We start from the raw sequence: 16,253 nt of genomic DNA, 5'->3' as shown, positions 1-16,253 counted from the left end.
TTTAAAATTAAAAAAAAAAAAATATCCTCTGGAACACTCTGCCCTCTGGTGTTTAAAACATTCACCAGAGTGAGTATACTGTTATGTGTTAGAGTCTCAAGACATACGTGTATGCACATAATTTTCCATAACGAGAAAGAACACGGTTTAGCATTATAATAAGTTCTGTTATTATGCTGTGAATATATGTGAATATATGAATATATGTGAATATATGGCCAGTGCTAAGCTTTATATAATATCATACTATAATTTACTTCCTGTTTGAGAGTCCCTTAAGAGGATTTCTTTTGTATCATGAATATTTATTTGCCTTTCATGATGCTTTGTGACTAAGAAGAATTCATGATGAACAAAATTATTTGGTCCTTATATTTGATGCTCTCAAATAGCAGGTGGGCAGATAAGCAAGCTGGGGAGACAGGGTCAATGAAGTACAAAAATAGACTTCCCAGGAACAATGGCATAAAAATCAATTGTTTTCTAGGGAAGATCACATGGGAGGTGTGTACAATGCAGGACTCTTTTTTCCTTTCCTGTAGCTTTCATGGTATTTGTCATGTTCAAATAAATAGGAGTTTATCAGAGTAAGGTGATATATTTTAATCCAAGTGAAATAAGCTAGCCGATGCAATTTTATGACAAGTAAATATATTTTCTTTTAGGCTCTTTTAAATACTGAGAATTACTTCCAAGGTATAGGGCTAGGTACAACCAGCGCTAGGCAGAGATAAGCTCACTACAAATTCTTTTTTTAAAATTATTTATTTTAATTTATTTTTTTATTTCTATATTTCCCATACAATTGCAACCCCCTGATTTTGACCCCACTCCCTCCTTTCCCCATGCTCCCCTCCCCCGCCCCCAAGTGTGTCTCCGGTTCATAGCTGTTTGTTGATTTTGACTTTTTTCTTTCTTATAGTTATTCTTTTTCCTGGTCCCTTATTTAAGTTTTCTAGATTCCTGTTATGAGTGAGACCATCCGGTATTTTTCTTTTTCTTTCTGGCTTATTTTGCTGAGCATGATCCCTTCCAGCTCCATCCATGTTGCTGCAAATAGCATGTGTTTATCTTTTTTGAATGCTGAGTAATATTCCATTGTGTATATATACCACATCTTCTTGACTCCCCTCAGCCCTAAGATGTTGCTATTATCTTACATGTGAGGAAAGAAAAGCTCCAATAGTCACCCTGCCTCCATCCCCCCAACAAATTAATTAGTGTGGACTGTGAACCTGGCTGTCAGCTGGAAAGTCTGAGTTCTTGACCTATGGCACGACTGGTTCTTTTGGGTCTAGAGTGCAACATCACAGACATGTCTATACCTGAACTCCATAAATACTTGTTGAAACAAAAATGTCACTTAATGACGTATTCTCATTTTAAGCATCTGCTGCTCTAGGACTTAGCCTGCAGTCTGTCCTTGGATTAAAAGGTTCTCCGAATTAAAGGTCTGATGGACCCCTTATGACATGCAGCAATTGCCCTCGATCTACGGAGTGTGTAGGGTCTGTCAGGCTTCCGCAAGTGAGTGCTAGGCAGCCCTCTCCACCTCAGGCCGTGGGTGTCCCTGCTCAGACACTGCGTGGGGCCACCATTCTAACAGGAATGCTGGGAAAAGTCAAATTACACTTCATATTTTAGGCAAGCAGATTTCTAAAAGAAAATGCACAAAAAAAGAAGCTATGAGCTAATGGTCAGTGACTCTAAAAGGGAACATAGTGTAGAGATAAAAATTAAAAAGTAATTTATATAATCATAAATAATGTGAGGAATATAAAGAAATAAATATAGGCTCACCAGGTTTTTCTGATGAAGGTGGATTTGCATCAAAAGAGATATACAAAGAGAGAAAGAACGATGTAATCAAAGATGAAGAGTAGAAAACCCTCTAATTATACTGTCAAAGAAGAACAGAGCCCCCAGCTGAGAAGAGCTATGTTTTTAAGGTAACAAAAGGCTGTTAGTGTATTTTTAGGCTAAAGAAATGGAAAAGAGAGGCCAGATCAAATGCAGGGCAAAGTGAATAAAAGTATTGATTTTATTCTAAGTTTCCATTCATTGATTAGTCGCTGTGAGCTAAACTCTATACTAAGTTCTTAACATATCTTATTTAATCCATAGGATACCCTGTGAGGTAGAAATAACAGCAAGAGGGCGCAAGGGGTTAAGACACAACCTATGAAGCTATCCACAGCCCCTGCAGCATGAGTTTGATCCCCGGTCAGTTCAATCCCCTACCCACATGGTGCAGTAGACCTCTCCTGACTCGCCCACTGCTTCCCTCAGCAGTTTATTTCAGTCAGTCTGCCTGTTCTGCCCCCCACTCTGTTTCTAGTGAATCCTCTCACCCCACATCTCTGGCCTGTACCCCAATTCTTGTATGCATAAATAAATAAATCTTTAACAAAAAAGAAATAACAGCAAGAACAATGGTAATGACAGTAATATAGTACAGGTTGGAAAACATGCTCTGAGCAGTTACCTGACTTCACCAAGGCCACATAGTCAACAAGTGACAGATCGGGGTCTGAACCAGAGTCATTGTCTCAGGAGTCAGCCACACTTACCACCTCCCACCACCAAGCCAGTGACATGCAATGACTCAACAACACACAACAATTACTCAACCCTAATTTTCCTTTAATCTTCCCCATTAAGAAAAATTCCATCTAAAATAAAAAGGTCAGCATAAGCATTTTTAAGAAGTGATTGAAGGAAGCCCAAGTTATGAGTTAAAAACAAACAAACCTGAAACCCAAGCCCACCCACTTTACACTTGTGTCTAAAAGAATATAAAAGGAACATGTAACCACACGAAAGCCTTTGTAAAAAAAACACACAGGAAACCAGGAGGGCTAAGCACTAGGGGATGGCGGAATATGCACATTAGGTGAGTTCCATGAAATCTTTACAAAAGGAAAAATGCTCACTAAGTCAATAAGGGGTTACAAAGAAGAGCAACTGCAGTAAAATCTCCCGTCCATCTGATGTGGTAACTGAGCAGAAGAGAGTGAAGTGACAGGTGTAGCACTGCCTGACACTAACACTTGACAGGTCTGACACGAAGACTCGTATAGAGAAAAGCTGGTGCAATGGTGGCCTTCCAGGATATAGGGAGCAAGGCCGTGAGGCGGGGAGCTTCACTTAGACACGAGGTGCTAGAAGGCAGAGGGAGGACTAATGAGTAGGAGTGACGGAGGAGCAGATATCCATCTACGCAAGTTAGGAAGCTGATGGCTAACACTGTTCAGAGTGGAAAGCTTGCCGTCACTCAAGGTTTTCACAGAGAAGTTGTGAAACTTCTTCATTTAGTTTGATATGAAAATTAAACTTGTGAATGTAAAGTACTTAATACTGTCTAGAACATAGCAACTGTTCAATAAGTACTGCTTTTGCTGTTATTATTACCATCACCTGCAATCTTAGTAAAACCTGCCTGTAAGATCATCTGGACTTGCTGACTCTTGGGGATCTTTGAATCTATGGTGACAGGGCTAGTCACATTTTTAAGTCTTCTTGAGTCTAAAAGTTTTTCCCCCGCATTTCATTTAATTTTTTATGTGGTTTTACCATAAAGCTTCATACTAAATTTTCCTTTTTTTTTTTTTTAAAGATTTTTATTTATTTATGCATACAAGAGCTGGGGCACAGGCCAGAGGTGTATGGGGGCAGTAAGAGGATTCACCAGAGACAGAGTGGGGAACAGAACAGGCAGACTGACTGAAATACACTGCTGAGGGGAGCAGTGGGCAAATCAGGAGAGGTCTGCTGCACCATGTGGGTAGCTCCCTGGCTGGCCAGGGGATCAAGCCCAGGCTGCAGAGGCTGTGGAAGCTTCATAGGTTGTGTCTCAATCCCTTGCACCACCAGGGAGGCCCCTAAATTTCTTCTAATAAGAAGCATCATGTGTGGTATTTCCTTTCTTATTCTCTGTGTTGCATGTTATCTTTTCTTTCTTCCTCTCCTTTTCATTTTGCACATTCTTGCCAAAGATTTCTCTATTCTCTCAGGCTTTTCAGTGCTTCATTGGGCAAAAAGTATTTTAATTTATAATTGTATTCATTTCTGCTTTTAATGTTATTATTTCTTTTATATTTACTTATTCTTCTACCTCTTTCATCTGAGTGATTAGTAAATTGACTTTCAGTATTTATTTTCTAATAAAAGCATTCAAACATACACATAACATGTTTATGTGTGCACATATATGCATATACACACACTAGAAGAAAAAATAAATCAATTATGTGTGTGTAAAGCTCTTTGAAGTTAAAACCATGTGTTGCTTCAATTATAATTACATCCTTATCATTAAACACATCAAAAATAATCTGAACTGGGGCCTCCCCAGTGGTGCAGCGGTTGAGCGCTGGGTTGTGAAGCTGCCCGCGGCCTCTGCGGCGCCGGTTCGATCCCCGGCTGCTCCCCTGCCACGGGAGGAGGGTCCCACATGGTGTGCAGACCTCTCCTGCCGCCCGCTGCTCCCCTCAGCAGTGTACTTCGATCCTTCTGCCTGCTCTGCTCCCCGCTCTGGTGAATTCTCTCACCCTCCCGCGCTTCTGACTGTACCCAGTGCATGTATAAACAAAACAAACAAACAAATAAATAAAACATGCCTCTATAAAATAATTAATTAATTAATAATAATCTGAACTGTCTTAATTTTATATGGTGTACTGGTATTGGCAGACCGACATATCAATAAAATATAGAATATTTTATAGGAAAAATATGTCTATACCTGTGATTGAAGAATCAAGAAAAAAGTAGAAGTGGAACCTGGGATGATTTCTAGTTTTTCTGAAAGGGCTACCTTTGAAGGACTACATTTCAACACTTTTTATTACCACCATCCTAATAATAATTGCTACAATATAAGGGCTAAAAAGAAGTTGTGCTGTGATTAATAGTTTATCAAAGTTACATGAATTTTAAAGTAAAATCATCTACAAAACTATTTGTGTTAATTAGACTGGTAAAAACAGCATCCATTTTTAAATTATAAAATACTTCAAACCACCGAAGGAAATCAATGATTCATCCCCAAGTACCAAAGTAGGAGTAAGAGGTACACAAAGAATAAAAAAAAAAAAGCATATTATCAGTTATTAGTTAACACTACTGACATTGGCGAGAAGGCCTACAAGAAATATTTTCAAAGACTTGCCATTGAAATAGACTAAGTAACCACTGATGTATTCACACAGGTCACAAATGTCATGAAATTGGGCCTTTTTTGCCGGAATATTACTTTGAACGTGTCATAAACAGAGTATGAAACTATTAAGCTCAAGAGCTATGTGGGAATTACTGTAGAAACAATAGAAGTTGATTTACTCGACCTTTTCCTATACTGCCCTGGTTGGGGAGCCAAAAATCTACATTTCTCGGAGTCCCTTGAGTTAAAGTACAGATGTGTGTACTTAAGGACAGACATTTTACCAATGAGCTGTGCCCTCTGCACCTTCCATGAAGGAGTGAGAGGGTGCCATATGTAAGGCTGGGGCATCTCTCCTTAGGGTAACTTTGACAGAGGTGCTGGTGCTCCTTTAGGGTCACAGGCTCCAAGCTCAGGCCCTCCTGGGGAGTCTGAAAGTTGCACTGTCCTTTACTAAATATCTTTAGTTCAGACTATTAGGAGCAGTCTGCTTGCTATGACTGACACCCTAACCAAACCACCACTGTGACAGAAAAAGAAACTAGTGGGTGAGCTCATTTTGCTTAGCAGTCAAATTGTACATTAATAAAGAACACACACTAGGAATCTTTTTTTGTTTGTTTACACGGAGGAAACCCAATAACAGCTTATTCTTATAGAATATAGTTCTTATATAAAGACCTTTCTGGGCTTTCTATTTGCAGTGTACGTTACAAATTTCCTAAGAAGACTATTTTCTGCTAGAACACACTAGTCCTCAAATTAAAAAGGTAGGAGGTAATGACCATTTAGAGAGCTACAAGGAAATGGGAAGCTGAGCACAAGTGTATAAAAGACTTCTCATAAGTAGGTAGTGACAAAGCACAGCTCTGTTGAAAAAAGTACCATTGTGGTTTCTCATGATGTTGCATATACTTGGTTAAGTCATGTCAGAGCCTAAAATCTGAGTATCAGAGTCCAGAAGTTTCTTCACACTACTGATCCTGACCAGAATAGCATAGGAAAAAAGAAAAAAGAAAAAAAAAAAAAAAAAAAAAGAACATCCTGGTAAATTCCACAGCCAGGTCAAAAGCTTGGGGCGTAAGTTCTAACTCCACATCCCTGAGTTCAAATGAGAAGAGGATAAAGAACTGCAACAGGCAGGAAAAGAGAAGAAAGTGAAAATGGACAAAGTCTGTCATTAAAGGAGAAAATAGAAAATCCCTAAAGGTTTGCGCACACTCAGCTTAACGCGAACCGCCATATGCAGCAGGTCACCTAAGGTAGAGCACAGTGTCATTTAGTTTTTCAGGCTCAGCATAGTCCTACACTGAAATTTAAAACATCAAGAAAAGGTTAGATTCAGTTTAGTATAAAAGCAAACACCTATTTTTGAAATATGCTTTCCCCAAATTTCTTTTGAAAATGTGTTTTATGATTAGATGTTGATTTAAAGAAGTAAATTTTTAATACTAGGATGAAACAATGATCTAGAGTGACTCCTCAGAACAATGGTTCTCAAATTTCAGCAAGAAAAATAGCTAAAAATACAGATCTGTGGGTTCCAGATTTCATGAGACTGGATCTCTGAAGTCGGACTTATTAGGTATATCTGGATACTCAGGAATTTGCATTTTGAAAAGAAATATTCCAGTATTTTTATGCCAATGGCCTAGGGACCACAGAGTGAGAAACACTGCAATTTATACAGGTGACGATTTTACTGTTTCACAAATTCACAAAGTTAAGCTCCCTTTTCCCCCTTTTCCTTTTTTGTGTGTGTTGGAGATGATGCATAACGAGGGAAATGTCGATTTTTTTCGTTTATGTGCTGGGCTTTGTGTATCACTATGTCTCTTAATTTTCATAGCAATTGAGTGAAGATAGCTTATCATCATTTCCTTCTATCAGATGGCACTAAGGGATCCAGTAAGGGAGCCAACCTAGTTAAAGAGCAAAGTCCACTTATTTCCACTATGTGGTTATCGTTCTTGGATTCGTACTTGAGGAATGGATAAGGAGCCGCAAGTCAATCCTTCAACAAAAGCACCACTGTTTGAGCAATTTGCTAACGAAGCCAAACACGCTAATACACTTTTCTTCCAAGATCAAAATCATTTGCTATTTCTATTGTAAGGCATACAAATTTTTCTGTGTGTGATTACCTACTCTGATCAAAATGAAAACATTCTATAAGGAAAATATAAATGATCTGTTATTTTGGTCTTTTTTTCTACTAAGGGGCATTTTGGTACTTCTGCAAACATTCCCTAGTAGTCAAATACAAATAGGAAGACAGAACTACTATATTGCAATGGCATACACATAGCAATTACAACAGTACAGCTGTTATAAATTACTGCTACCCTATTATGAAGAATACTCCCACTCTGTATGAGTGACTTCCATCCAAATATCAATATCAATAAAAATTACCTTCCAGTAATATAAATTAATATAAACAATAAGTTAATAATAATAAATAACAATAAATTAATATAAATTATTAGCTTAAATTCCTATAAAACCTATAAAGAACAGATTTAATTACATTGTAAATCCTGTGTGTGTAAATATCACAAAATGATTCTATATTTGATAATGTATGTTGCTATTTAGGTGCCCAAAACATACATACTGTCAGACTCTCCCTTGACTAAATTGTAGGCAGCTCCCGAGAGCACTCTGGGATAATGCCTCATCCTTGGGCCTCATCCTTAAGCCCACAGCCCAACCCAGTTGTAGCAAGGCTCCTACTACGTCAATTTAGTGAGAATCCCCCCATCCTTGATGTTTCTTAGTAATTTTCCATCTACTACCACCCTCTTCATCTGGCCATCTGGCTCCTTGGCTACAAATTCCTATGTGTCTTCACTGTTACTTGGAATTGAGCCCATTCCTATAGGAGGTCTCTTTTCCCCACAGAAATAGTTCCTGAATGAATCCCTTTTACCACTTAACAACTGTCCAGCTCTAGTTTTCTTTAATAATACTGACTCATGATAATGAAAAGATTTAAATTGAATGAAGCAATAGCCCCTAACATCTTCTACTTTTATTTTTGAAGACTACAGGAAATACCCTCCCCAAAGCCAGAAATGGGAGCAACATACCTTTTCTACTCCTACCACTGAGTAAATCCTGGTGTTTACAACACCGTGATATTTAATCCACAAATCTATAGGATCTGAATTAGAAATAGTACTCGAGTAAGATTCGGATCTAGTTTAATTAGCACTACTGTTCCAAAACGTTTTTAAAGTCTACACATACAGGGCCTCCCCGGTGGCGCAGCGGTAGAGCGCTGGGTTGCGCAGCAGCTACCCGCAGCCTCTGCGGCTCTGGTTCGATCCCCGGCTGCTCCCCGGCCACCAGAGGAGGGTCCCACATGGCGCGCAGACCTCTCCTGCCGCCCGCTGCTCCCCTCAGCAGTGTACTTCGGTCCTTCTGCCTGCTCTGCTCCCTGCTCTGGCTCTGGTGAATTCTCTCACCCTCCCGCGCTTCTGACTGTACCCAGTGCATGAATAAACAAAACAAACAAACAAACAAATAAATAAATAAAAACATGCCTCTATTTAAAAAAAAAAAAAAATAAAGTCTACACATACATTTTCTCATTAACTTAAAGAACAAATTGCTGAGCTATTTTAGCAACATAGAAATTAAAATAGAAATAGCTAACATTGACATTGATGAAGCTTTTAGATTACCACATGTCCCCTATGTTTTTTAATCTAATAAAATTCACAAAATACAAAATGTTATAGGAAATTCTAGTATTTTCCCTGCAAAAGCAAGATATTTACTCTTGTGCTACAATATGATGACTAGGCAGGCTAACATAATCTCCAGGCTCTTTATATTTTCAAGTTAGCTTTTCAATAATTCTCTCAAGACTATGCTTTCATTTTCCCAAAGATAAAAATAAAAAGAAATAACAATTATTCAATGTATACTATATGCTAAGTTGTATGTTCAAAAAATCTGTTTAATCTTCACAGCAACCCTGTCTAATAATAACTATAGCAATACTGTATTTAAAATTTTTTCATGAATTAAATTCATTCTGGCATTTCTTGAATTCCAGAGTTTCCAAAAACATGCAAAATAATTATTTGTATGCGAAGAACATGTAAATACACTAAAATAGCAGAGTATGTACTCTAACATTATATGTAAGTTCTTTTTAATGTCAAAATAGCTTTAAAAGCTTTTCCCAGTATGTCTCAGTACTAAGTCAATGTTTCCATTTTAACCATGATGAAAATACTATTTTGATGATAGCTGGCAACTAAAATAACTAGAATGCAGCGTGATCGGATCAATTATTGTGAGTTATTTACCATGCAAACTGGATCATTCAAAGCTACCAGTAGCAAATACTTTGCAAATCAGACCAAAAAAAAAAAAAAAAAACCTTTCCCCAGAGAATGGATAACAAGCCATTAGGCATCAGTATTTGAAGGCTAATCCTCAACAAAGTTGAGAGACTTAAGGTAATTAAGTAAATTACTTGAAGGTCATCTTCTAAAAGTTCAGGGCTCATATTTGACACAGCTGATAGAAAGTTAAGCAGAGTTCTTTGAAAATTATAATAATAAAATGTAGCTCACAATTACTGACTGCTCCATGTTAGACACTGTCTTAGGAGCTTCACATATATCCACGCTGCCAATACGCTCACCAGCCCCTATGTGGCAGATAGGATTATTGCCCCTATTTTAGAAATAAGGAAACTAAAGTACAGAGACTTTAAGCAATTTTTTTTAAAGATTTATTTATTTATTTATACAAGCACTGGGTATAGTCAGAAGCCTTGGAGGGTGAGAGAATTCACCAGAGCCAGAGCGGGAAGCAGAGCAGGCAGAAGGATCAAAGTACACTGCTGAGGGAAGCAGCGCGTGGCAGGAGAGGTCTGCGCGCCATGTGGGACCCTCCTCCAGTGGCCGGGGAGCAGCCGGGGATGGAACCAGTGCTGCAGAGGCTGCGGGCAGCTTCACAACCCAGCGTTCAACCGCTGCGCCACCGGGAAGGCCCAGACTTTTAACAAATTTGTACAAGTTTACACAGAGGAAATTGTAGTGAGGTTCATTTTCTTAGACCTCCTCATGAGATTTTGGATTTTATACATGGTAAAAAAAATGCATGTCTGATTGTGTATCATTTTAAAATACACATATTAGGGCCTCCCCGGTGGCGCAGCGGTTGAGCGCTGGGTTGCAAAGCTGCCCGCGGCCTCTGCGGCACCGGTTCGATCCCCGGCTGCTCCCCGGCCACCAGAGGAGGGTCCCACATGGCGCGCAGACCTCTCCTGCCGCCCGCTGCTCCCCTCAGCAGTGTACTTCGGTCCTTCTGCCTGCTCTGCTCCCCTCTCTGGCTCTGGTGAATTCTCTCACCCTCCCGCGCTTCTGACTGTACCCAGTGCTTGTATAAACAAACAAACAAACAAATAATAAAAAAAAAATAAATAAAACATGCCTCTATTAAAAAAAAAATAAAATAAAATACACATATTACTATTACTAATATTTAGATATTAGTTTTTTTACCATATAAAGAATACTTTATATACACACATACATACCCATATACATTTTAAACTTGTTCAAATTTATTTGTAAAATTAACTCTTAGCAACAAAGTTGCTGTGTCAAAGATTATGTGCACTATAATTTTGATACATAGTGTCAAACTGCCCTGCAAAAGAGTTGCACTAATTTATACCCCTACCAAAAGGGTGAATACTCAAAATTTAACATTTACTAAATGTACAGTATACATAATAGGCTAACAGTATAAATGTATTAATGCTGAATGAAATATCTGGACTCCCAATTATCTCTATTTTAGGAAACACACCGAGGGGCATTATGCCACTGTAACACTATGAAAAAGAATATAGGGAACTAAAGTTCCAAGTTGGTATCTAATGTCAAAGCAACCTTTAAATACTTCTCACCAGGGCCTCCCTGGTGGCGCAAGGGGTTAAGCACCACACTATGAAGCAATAGGCAGCCTCTGCAGCACGAGTTTGTCCCTGGCCAGGGAACTACCCACATGGCACAGCAGACCTCTCCTGACTCACCCGCTGCTCCCCTCAGCAGTATATTTCAGTCAGTCTGCCTGTTCTGTTCCCCCCTCTGTCTCCGGTGAATTCTCTCACCCCCCTGCAACTCTGGTCTGTATCCCAGCTCTTCTATGCATAAATAAAAATAAATGTTAAAAAAAAAAGAAGGGAACTCTAAATACTTCTCACCAAATTTAGACAAATTTTGTTTGCCAAAATGTTCACATTTTCTGAGCACTTCATATCTGCAAACACAGTTGTAAACAAGTATTACAAACAATGTGATCACTACTATGAACAGGTGGCCATGACTATCCATGAGCCAGGGCTTAGGCCTGTCACCTGTGTTACAAATGAAGATACAGATGCGCATAGTATCACAGTGGCTTCCTCAGAGTTGGGGTTCAACCTCAAGCACCATGACCACTGAGCCTGTTCGTTTCTTAACTACTTTTACTTATTAATTTGGTTTGTACTGAAGAGAGCAAGGTATATGTATGTTTAAAAATTAGTTTATAAGTTTCAAATTATATTTGGAGCAGGGCTTTCCCCATTCTCATTCCCTCAAGACTAAAGATAAGTCAAAGCAATTGGAAATGGAATGAACCTATTTCTGTAAGTGTGTCTCCATACCTACCTGTGTAAAGGATTGAGATAAATATATTAAAGAGTACCAACGTTATGTAATAACAATGATTAAAAAATAAAGGCTAATCTTTCATTATGTCCTACAAGATAAAACAAAAAAGGTTCATTGTCTTGTCACCATGTTATTAACTTGTTAGAAGTGGAAACAAAGACTATTCAAAGATCAGGAAAACATAAGCAAGGTTAATGAACTTGGGATATTCAAGGCACTAGATCTTAAACTCCATTCTCAACACACTAAAAGACAAAGACTGGATTAAAAGGCACAGCAGATCATATTCTCATTCCAGCCACTTAAAATCCTAGAGTCAGCTCCTTTCTGTGACTCTAAAAACTGACTTCCGTCTACCTCTTCATCCACTTCCTAGTACTCTTCCCTTTGATTAAGCTGAAGTCACACTTGCTTTTCCCATTTTGAATAAGCCACAGAGTTTCTGCTATAAGATTTTCCTTCTTATTGTTCCCACTTCCTAGAAGGTTCAGATCCCTGATCTTGCTATGGCTATTCTTTTTTGTTATTCAGATCTGAACTCAAATAGCTCCTCCTGACTCTTAACCTCTCCAAATAAAGAAACTTCCTCTGCCCCAGTCTTTATCCCATTTCCTATTTTGTTACCTTCATAGTATGTTGTTCACTCTTAAAGTTAGTGTTTATTTATTGATTGAAGGCTTATGTAAAAAGCACAGAATAATGAGCAATTAAGATTATATATTAGAAAGTCATAAAGAAGTAGAATAAGATGACAATTCTGGTCGTACTATTCAGTTTCGGTGATACTGTAACAGGGTGGTCCCCAGGAAGGGGAAGGTTCCAGGTTTCCTGGCCCCTCAAGGGAGGGTAGAGCTGAGCAGGGAGAGAAGAAGCTGCAGAGGAGACTGAGGAAGGAAGGAAGCAGGAGACCAGAAGGAGACCTGGAGGAGGCACATGGAGCCGAGAGACACGTAAAGAAACTGCGCTTGCCTTTTGGTCCTGGACTGGGTGACACAGATGTGGGTGAGATCCGTGGGGAGGTGACAATGGCTATTTTTGTCTTGATTTTGATTTTGCTCTTTTCCTTCCAGACTTGTCTGGTTGTTTCTGACCCTTTTCTGTGGGTCCCCACTGGAAAATGCTTTAGACTTGTGGCAGGCTTTGGGGCCTTGCTCTGGGCCAATCCGGCTTGGGTGGACTTTTACTCACAAGGGGATGGGTAACTTTGGGTACTTGATTTAGAAACTATATTCTTTGTCTTTCCTGTATTGTTTCCTAATTGTATTAAAGTTCCTTCCCATTAAAGTCTCATATGTTTTGTGTTGATGCAGCAGATGGCAGAACCTATTTAGAATAGGCAGGTTTGTGGGGTCTGGGGTGCCCCTCTCCCTGCTCTGAAACAATACCATAAATACAGGAAATATAAGGTGCTTGGAAAGTTTAAATGCACAAAAATGGAAAATTTCATGTGTGTAGCCCCAATGGCCTGATTCAATTAACATGTTTTGTTAACAGCCAATCTTTGGAGGGCATTCCCTCAGGGCCAGCTAAACTTTCTCCACTTTACATTCTTTTAACTTATTTATAACAATATAATTAGGGAAAAGGAAGATAACTGGTGAATAATCTACTAAAATTTCTACTTTAAATTCAAAGTAATTTCATTCCAAGTTAAGCTGGAAAATTCTTATATTTGCTTCACTTGGCAGAAAACTGGTCACAAAATTTTTCATGGCATCCTTCAGAAAACAGATTTCTTCCATTCAGAAATTAAAAAACACATTTTAAATCTTTAAATTCTTAGGCCCTGCCAATCTCTACCACAAATAAAACAAAGCTTATTGTGAGGATGCATATACTTCAAACACTATAAAATTAAAACTCCCCACTTCACAGACATAGTAACCACCTATACTGCTTTCCTAGGCATGTTAATGGCTTGGTTATTACGTGCATTTTCTTTTAATAAAGGTGTACTGCAGTTCAAGTTCAAACTGAGATAGGCAACTAAAATAGGAAAGTAGCATCTAGCTGTGCTCAGGTAGCCCTGGCCCACTCCTACTAGGGCTGAGCACGTCCTGCTCTTTCTTCCAATGTCTGTGGAGAAATGAAGCCAATCACTGGGCAGTCATAGTATTTGGTTATTTATATTTTTAGTAATCATTGATACCTTAAACTGAAAAAGGGGGGGTTCTAAGAAATAAAATTTTATTCAAGCCCAAACACAAAAAATTTATCCTATTTTTAGATATCAGAAGAAAATAAGTGTTTTAGTAAAATGTGATTATATGACTTATATCTAATGACCCAAGAGTTAATATAGACTCTGACTCAGTTATTTGAAAATGCTTCAAGACCAATAAACCTTGTGCAAGTCAGGACACTAAGGTTTGTGTAACTATAGAATAGAGAAACACTATTACTTATTTTAATTTTTAAATGTAGTATTTTTTTCTTACATCACTGTTAATTTTTTTGACAATATATGACTTCTCATATATTGGTCACCATATTGTAGTCACCAGAGTTCTTCTACCACCAAAGCACCCATCACCATATTCTCCAAGAAACATTATTATTTTAATGAAAATCAAACATTTTGAAAGGTTCATTCTACACAGATGGGAGAGTCAAAAAATTCCATTTCCTCCTTCTCTTAATTTCTTTTGAATTGTCAAATGGTAATCAAGACTTCCTACTGAAGTCAGACAGAAAGGAAGTAAATATAAATAGTCAATATAGCCTTTGGGAATTGCTTAATTTCTTGCCCCCACGCATTCATAACCCATCAACTGATGTTAACTTGCTGACATCAAACTTACACTGATAATACTAAAAGAAACCTACCAGAATGACCAGGCTTACATGTTACTTTCATGCATAATTATCAGATAACACATAAAAATTTCTTCCCTGAAAAAACCTAAAAGGACAAAGTTCATTTAATAAAGGCACAGTTTTATACCAAATAACTTTGTTAAAATGGATAATATATATTGTGAGATCATATTAAACAAAGTCAATGCAATCCACACCTTACGAATTATAACAAACAGCCAAAGGAGTTGTAGGAATGTACTATCGAGAGGAAAATATTGAACTTAGCTTAAATAGATATAAAATAAAGAAATCAGGATTTCAAACAAAAATATCACTGATGTACCTTTGATGAACTATCCATTTCTTATTATCCTAAAATTACAATGTCTCCATCTGTTAACCTGACATGAACAAGCCGATAAATGAAATCAGAACAACAGTGTATTCTGGCAAACCTAGAAATTTCCTGAAATCCTAGAAAAACATGTCCACAACAGATGGATCATTTAGAAAATAAATACATCAATCTGTCAGAATGAGTATGGTTCTAATTCTCTAAATTAAAATCAGTAGGAGCACCACTATCCAAGAGTCGGTGACACTAGGAAGGCCAACGAGGACAAGTCTCAAGATGCGTACAACATTCCTGACAGAACCGAGAGTCTGTACAGTTAGCTTTCCTGTTAATCATACTAAATTGAGGAAAGTCCTTACCAGTTAACTTCTTCACAGGTTGGAGCCGAACACTGATAGACTGATGTGTGAGTAAGGGGGAGGATGGGAGAGAGCGAGACATGCCCTCCATGATCCGAATGTGCTGCATACCTTCGCTCACCGGAAGTGGAGGGACGGCATAGTCTGGCTCAAAAGCACAGTCACTTTCTGTGGAGATGCCACCTGTTGGACAGAAGAGGATGGAAGAAAGAGCTGGTAAGAAAAGAGACTTCCTTCTCTATTCCACTATATCTTTTGGGATGACTCAGAATGGCATATTCTGATAGTGATTTTCACTGTGAAAAGACAAATAAGGTTATGCTCAACATATACATTAATTTCTACACTTACTGCATACACTTACTCCACCCTGAGCACTAGCAAATTGGACAGGATTTTTTCTTAGAAGGGTCTCCTGACCCTTCTAAGAAATAATTGCTCATGTTCCATGAACAATACAGTCTTTTAAAAAAATACAGTCTTTAAACAGTCTTTAAAAAAACAATAGTCTTTAAAAAAATACAGCAGGATTAGAGCAATGGTCTTCAATTTTTTTCCCATAAGATAAACATGAAAGAAGATATTCACTAGCTTGACAATTCAACACATGCAACTGCTAACAGGATCATAGTAGCTCTATTTCTCACTCTCTTTCCCAAGAATGTATGTAAAAATACAAATGTGTACAACTGACATTATTATATGGTGATCTTTGAATCTGCTCTAACTTTTTAAAAAGAGTATGTCCTTTGCTATTTATTTCCACTTGCATTTTGATGACTTCCACTTCTGGTAATGGCAGAGTATGTGCTTTACACCAACTTTTCCCTAAGAAAAACCAAGAATATGTGTGTATACACACATTACACACACACACACACACATATCTAGCA

At 38.1% G+C, this 16,253-nt stretch overlaps 1 protein-coding gene across 3 annotated transcripts in view; it reads right to left on the bottom strand.

The window, feature by feature from the left end:
• TANC2 (tetratricopeptide repeat, ankyrin repeat and coiled-coil containing 2) overlaps positions 1 to 16,253 on the bottom strand; it is a gene marked incomplete at both ends in the record, with an annotated part of 263,116 nt that overhangs the window by 176,036 nt on the left and 70,827 nt on the right. For 2 of the 3 annotated variants that reach the window (XM_084238895.1, XM_084238896.1), the window contains one exon: positions 15,472 to 15,543. In XM_084238895.1, the coding sequence (XP_084095021.1) occupies positions 15,472 to 15,543 (72 nt within the window). Of the gene's footprint in view, positions 1 to 15,360; positions 15,544 to 16,253 lie in introns of all 3 variants that reach the window. The other variant, XM_084238894.1, reaches the window with a different exon arrangement.

This window comes from Talpa europaea, assembly GCF_964194135.1.
Source record: "Talpa europaea genome assembly, chromosome: 7".
Lineage (NCBI taxonomy): Eukaryota > Metazoa > Chordata > Mammalia > Eulipotyphla > Talpidae > Talpa > Talpa europaea.
The sequence above is the reverse complement of the archived record's forward strand: the minus strand, read 5'-3'. Positions and strand labels throughout refer to the sequence as shown.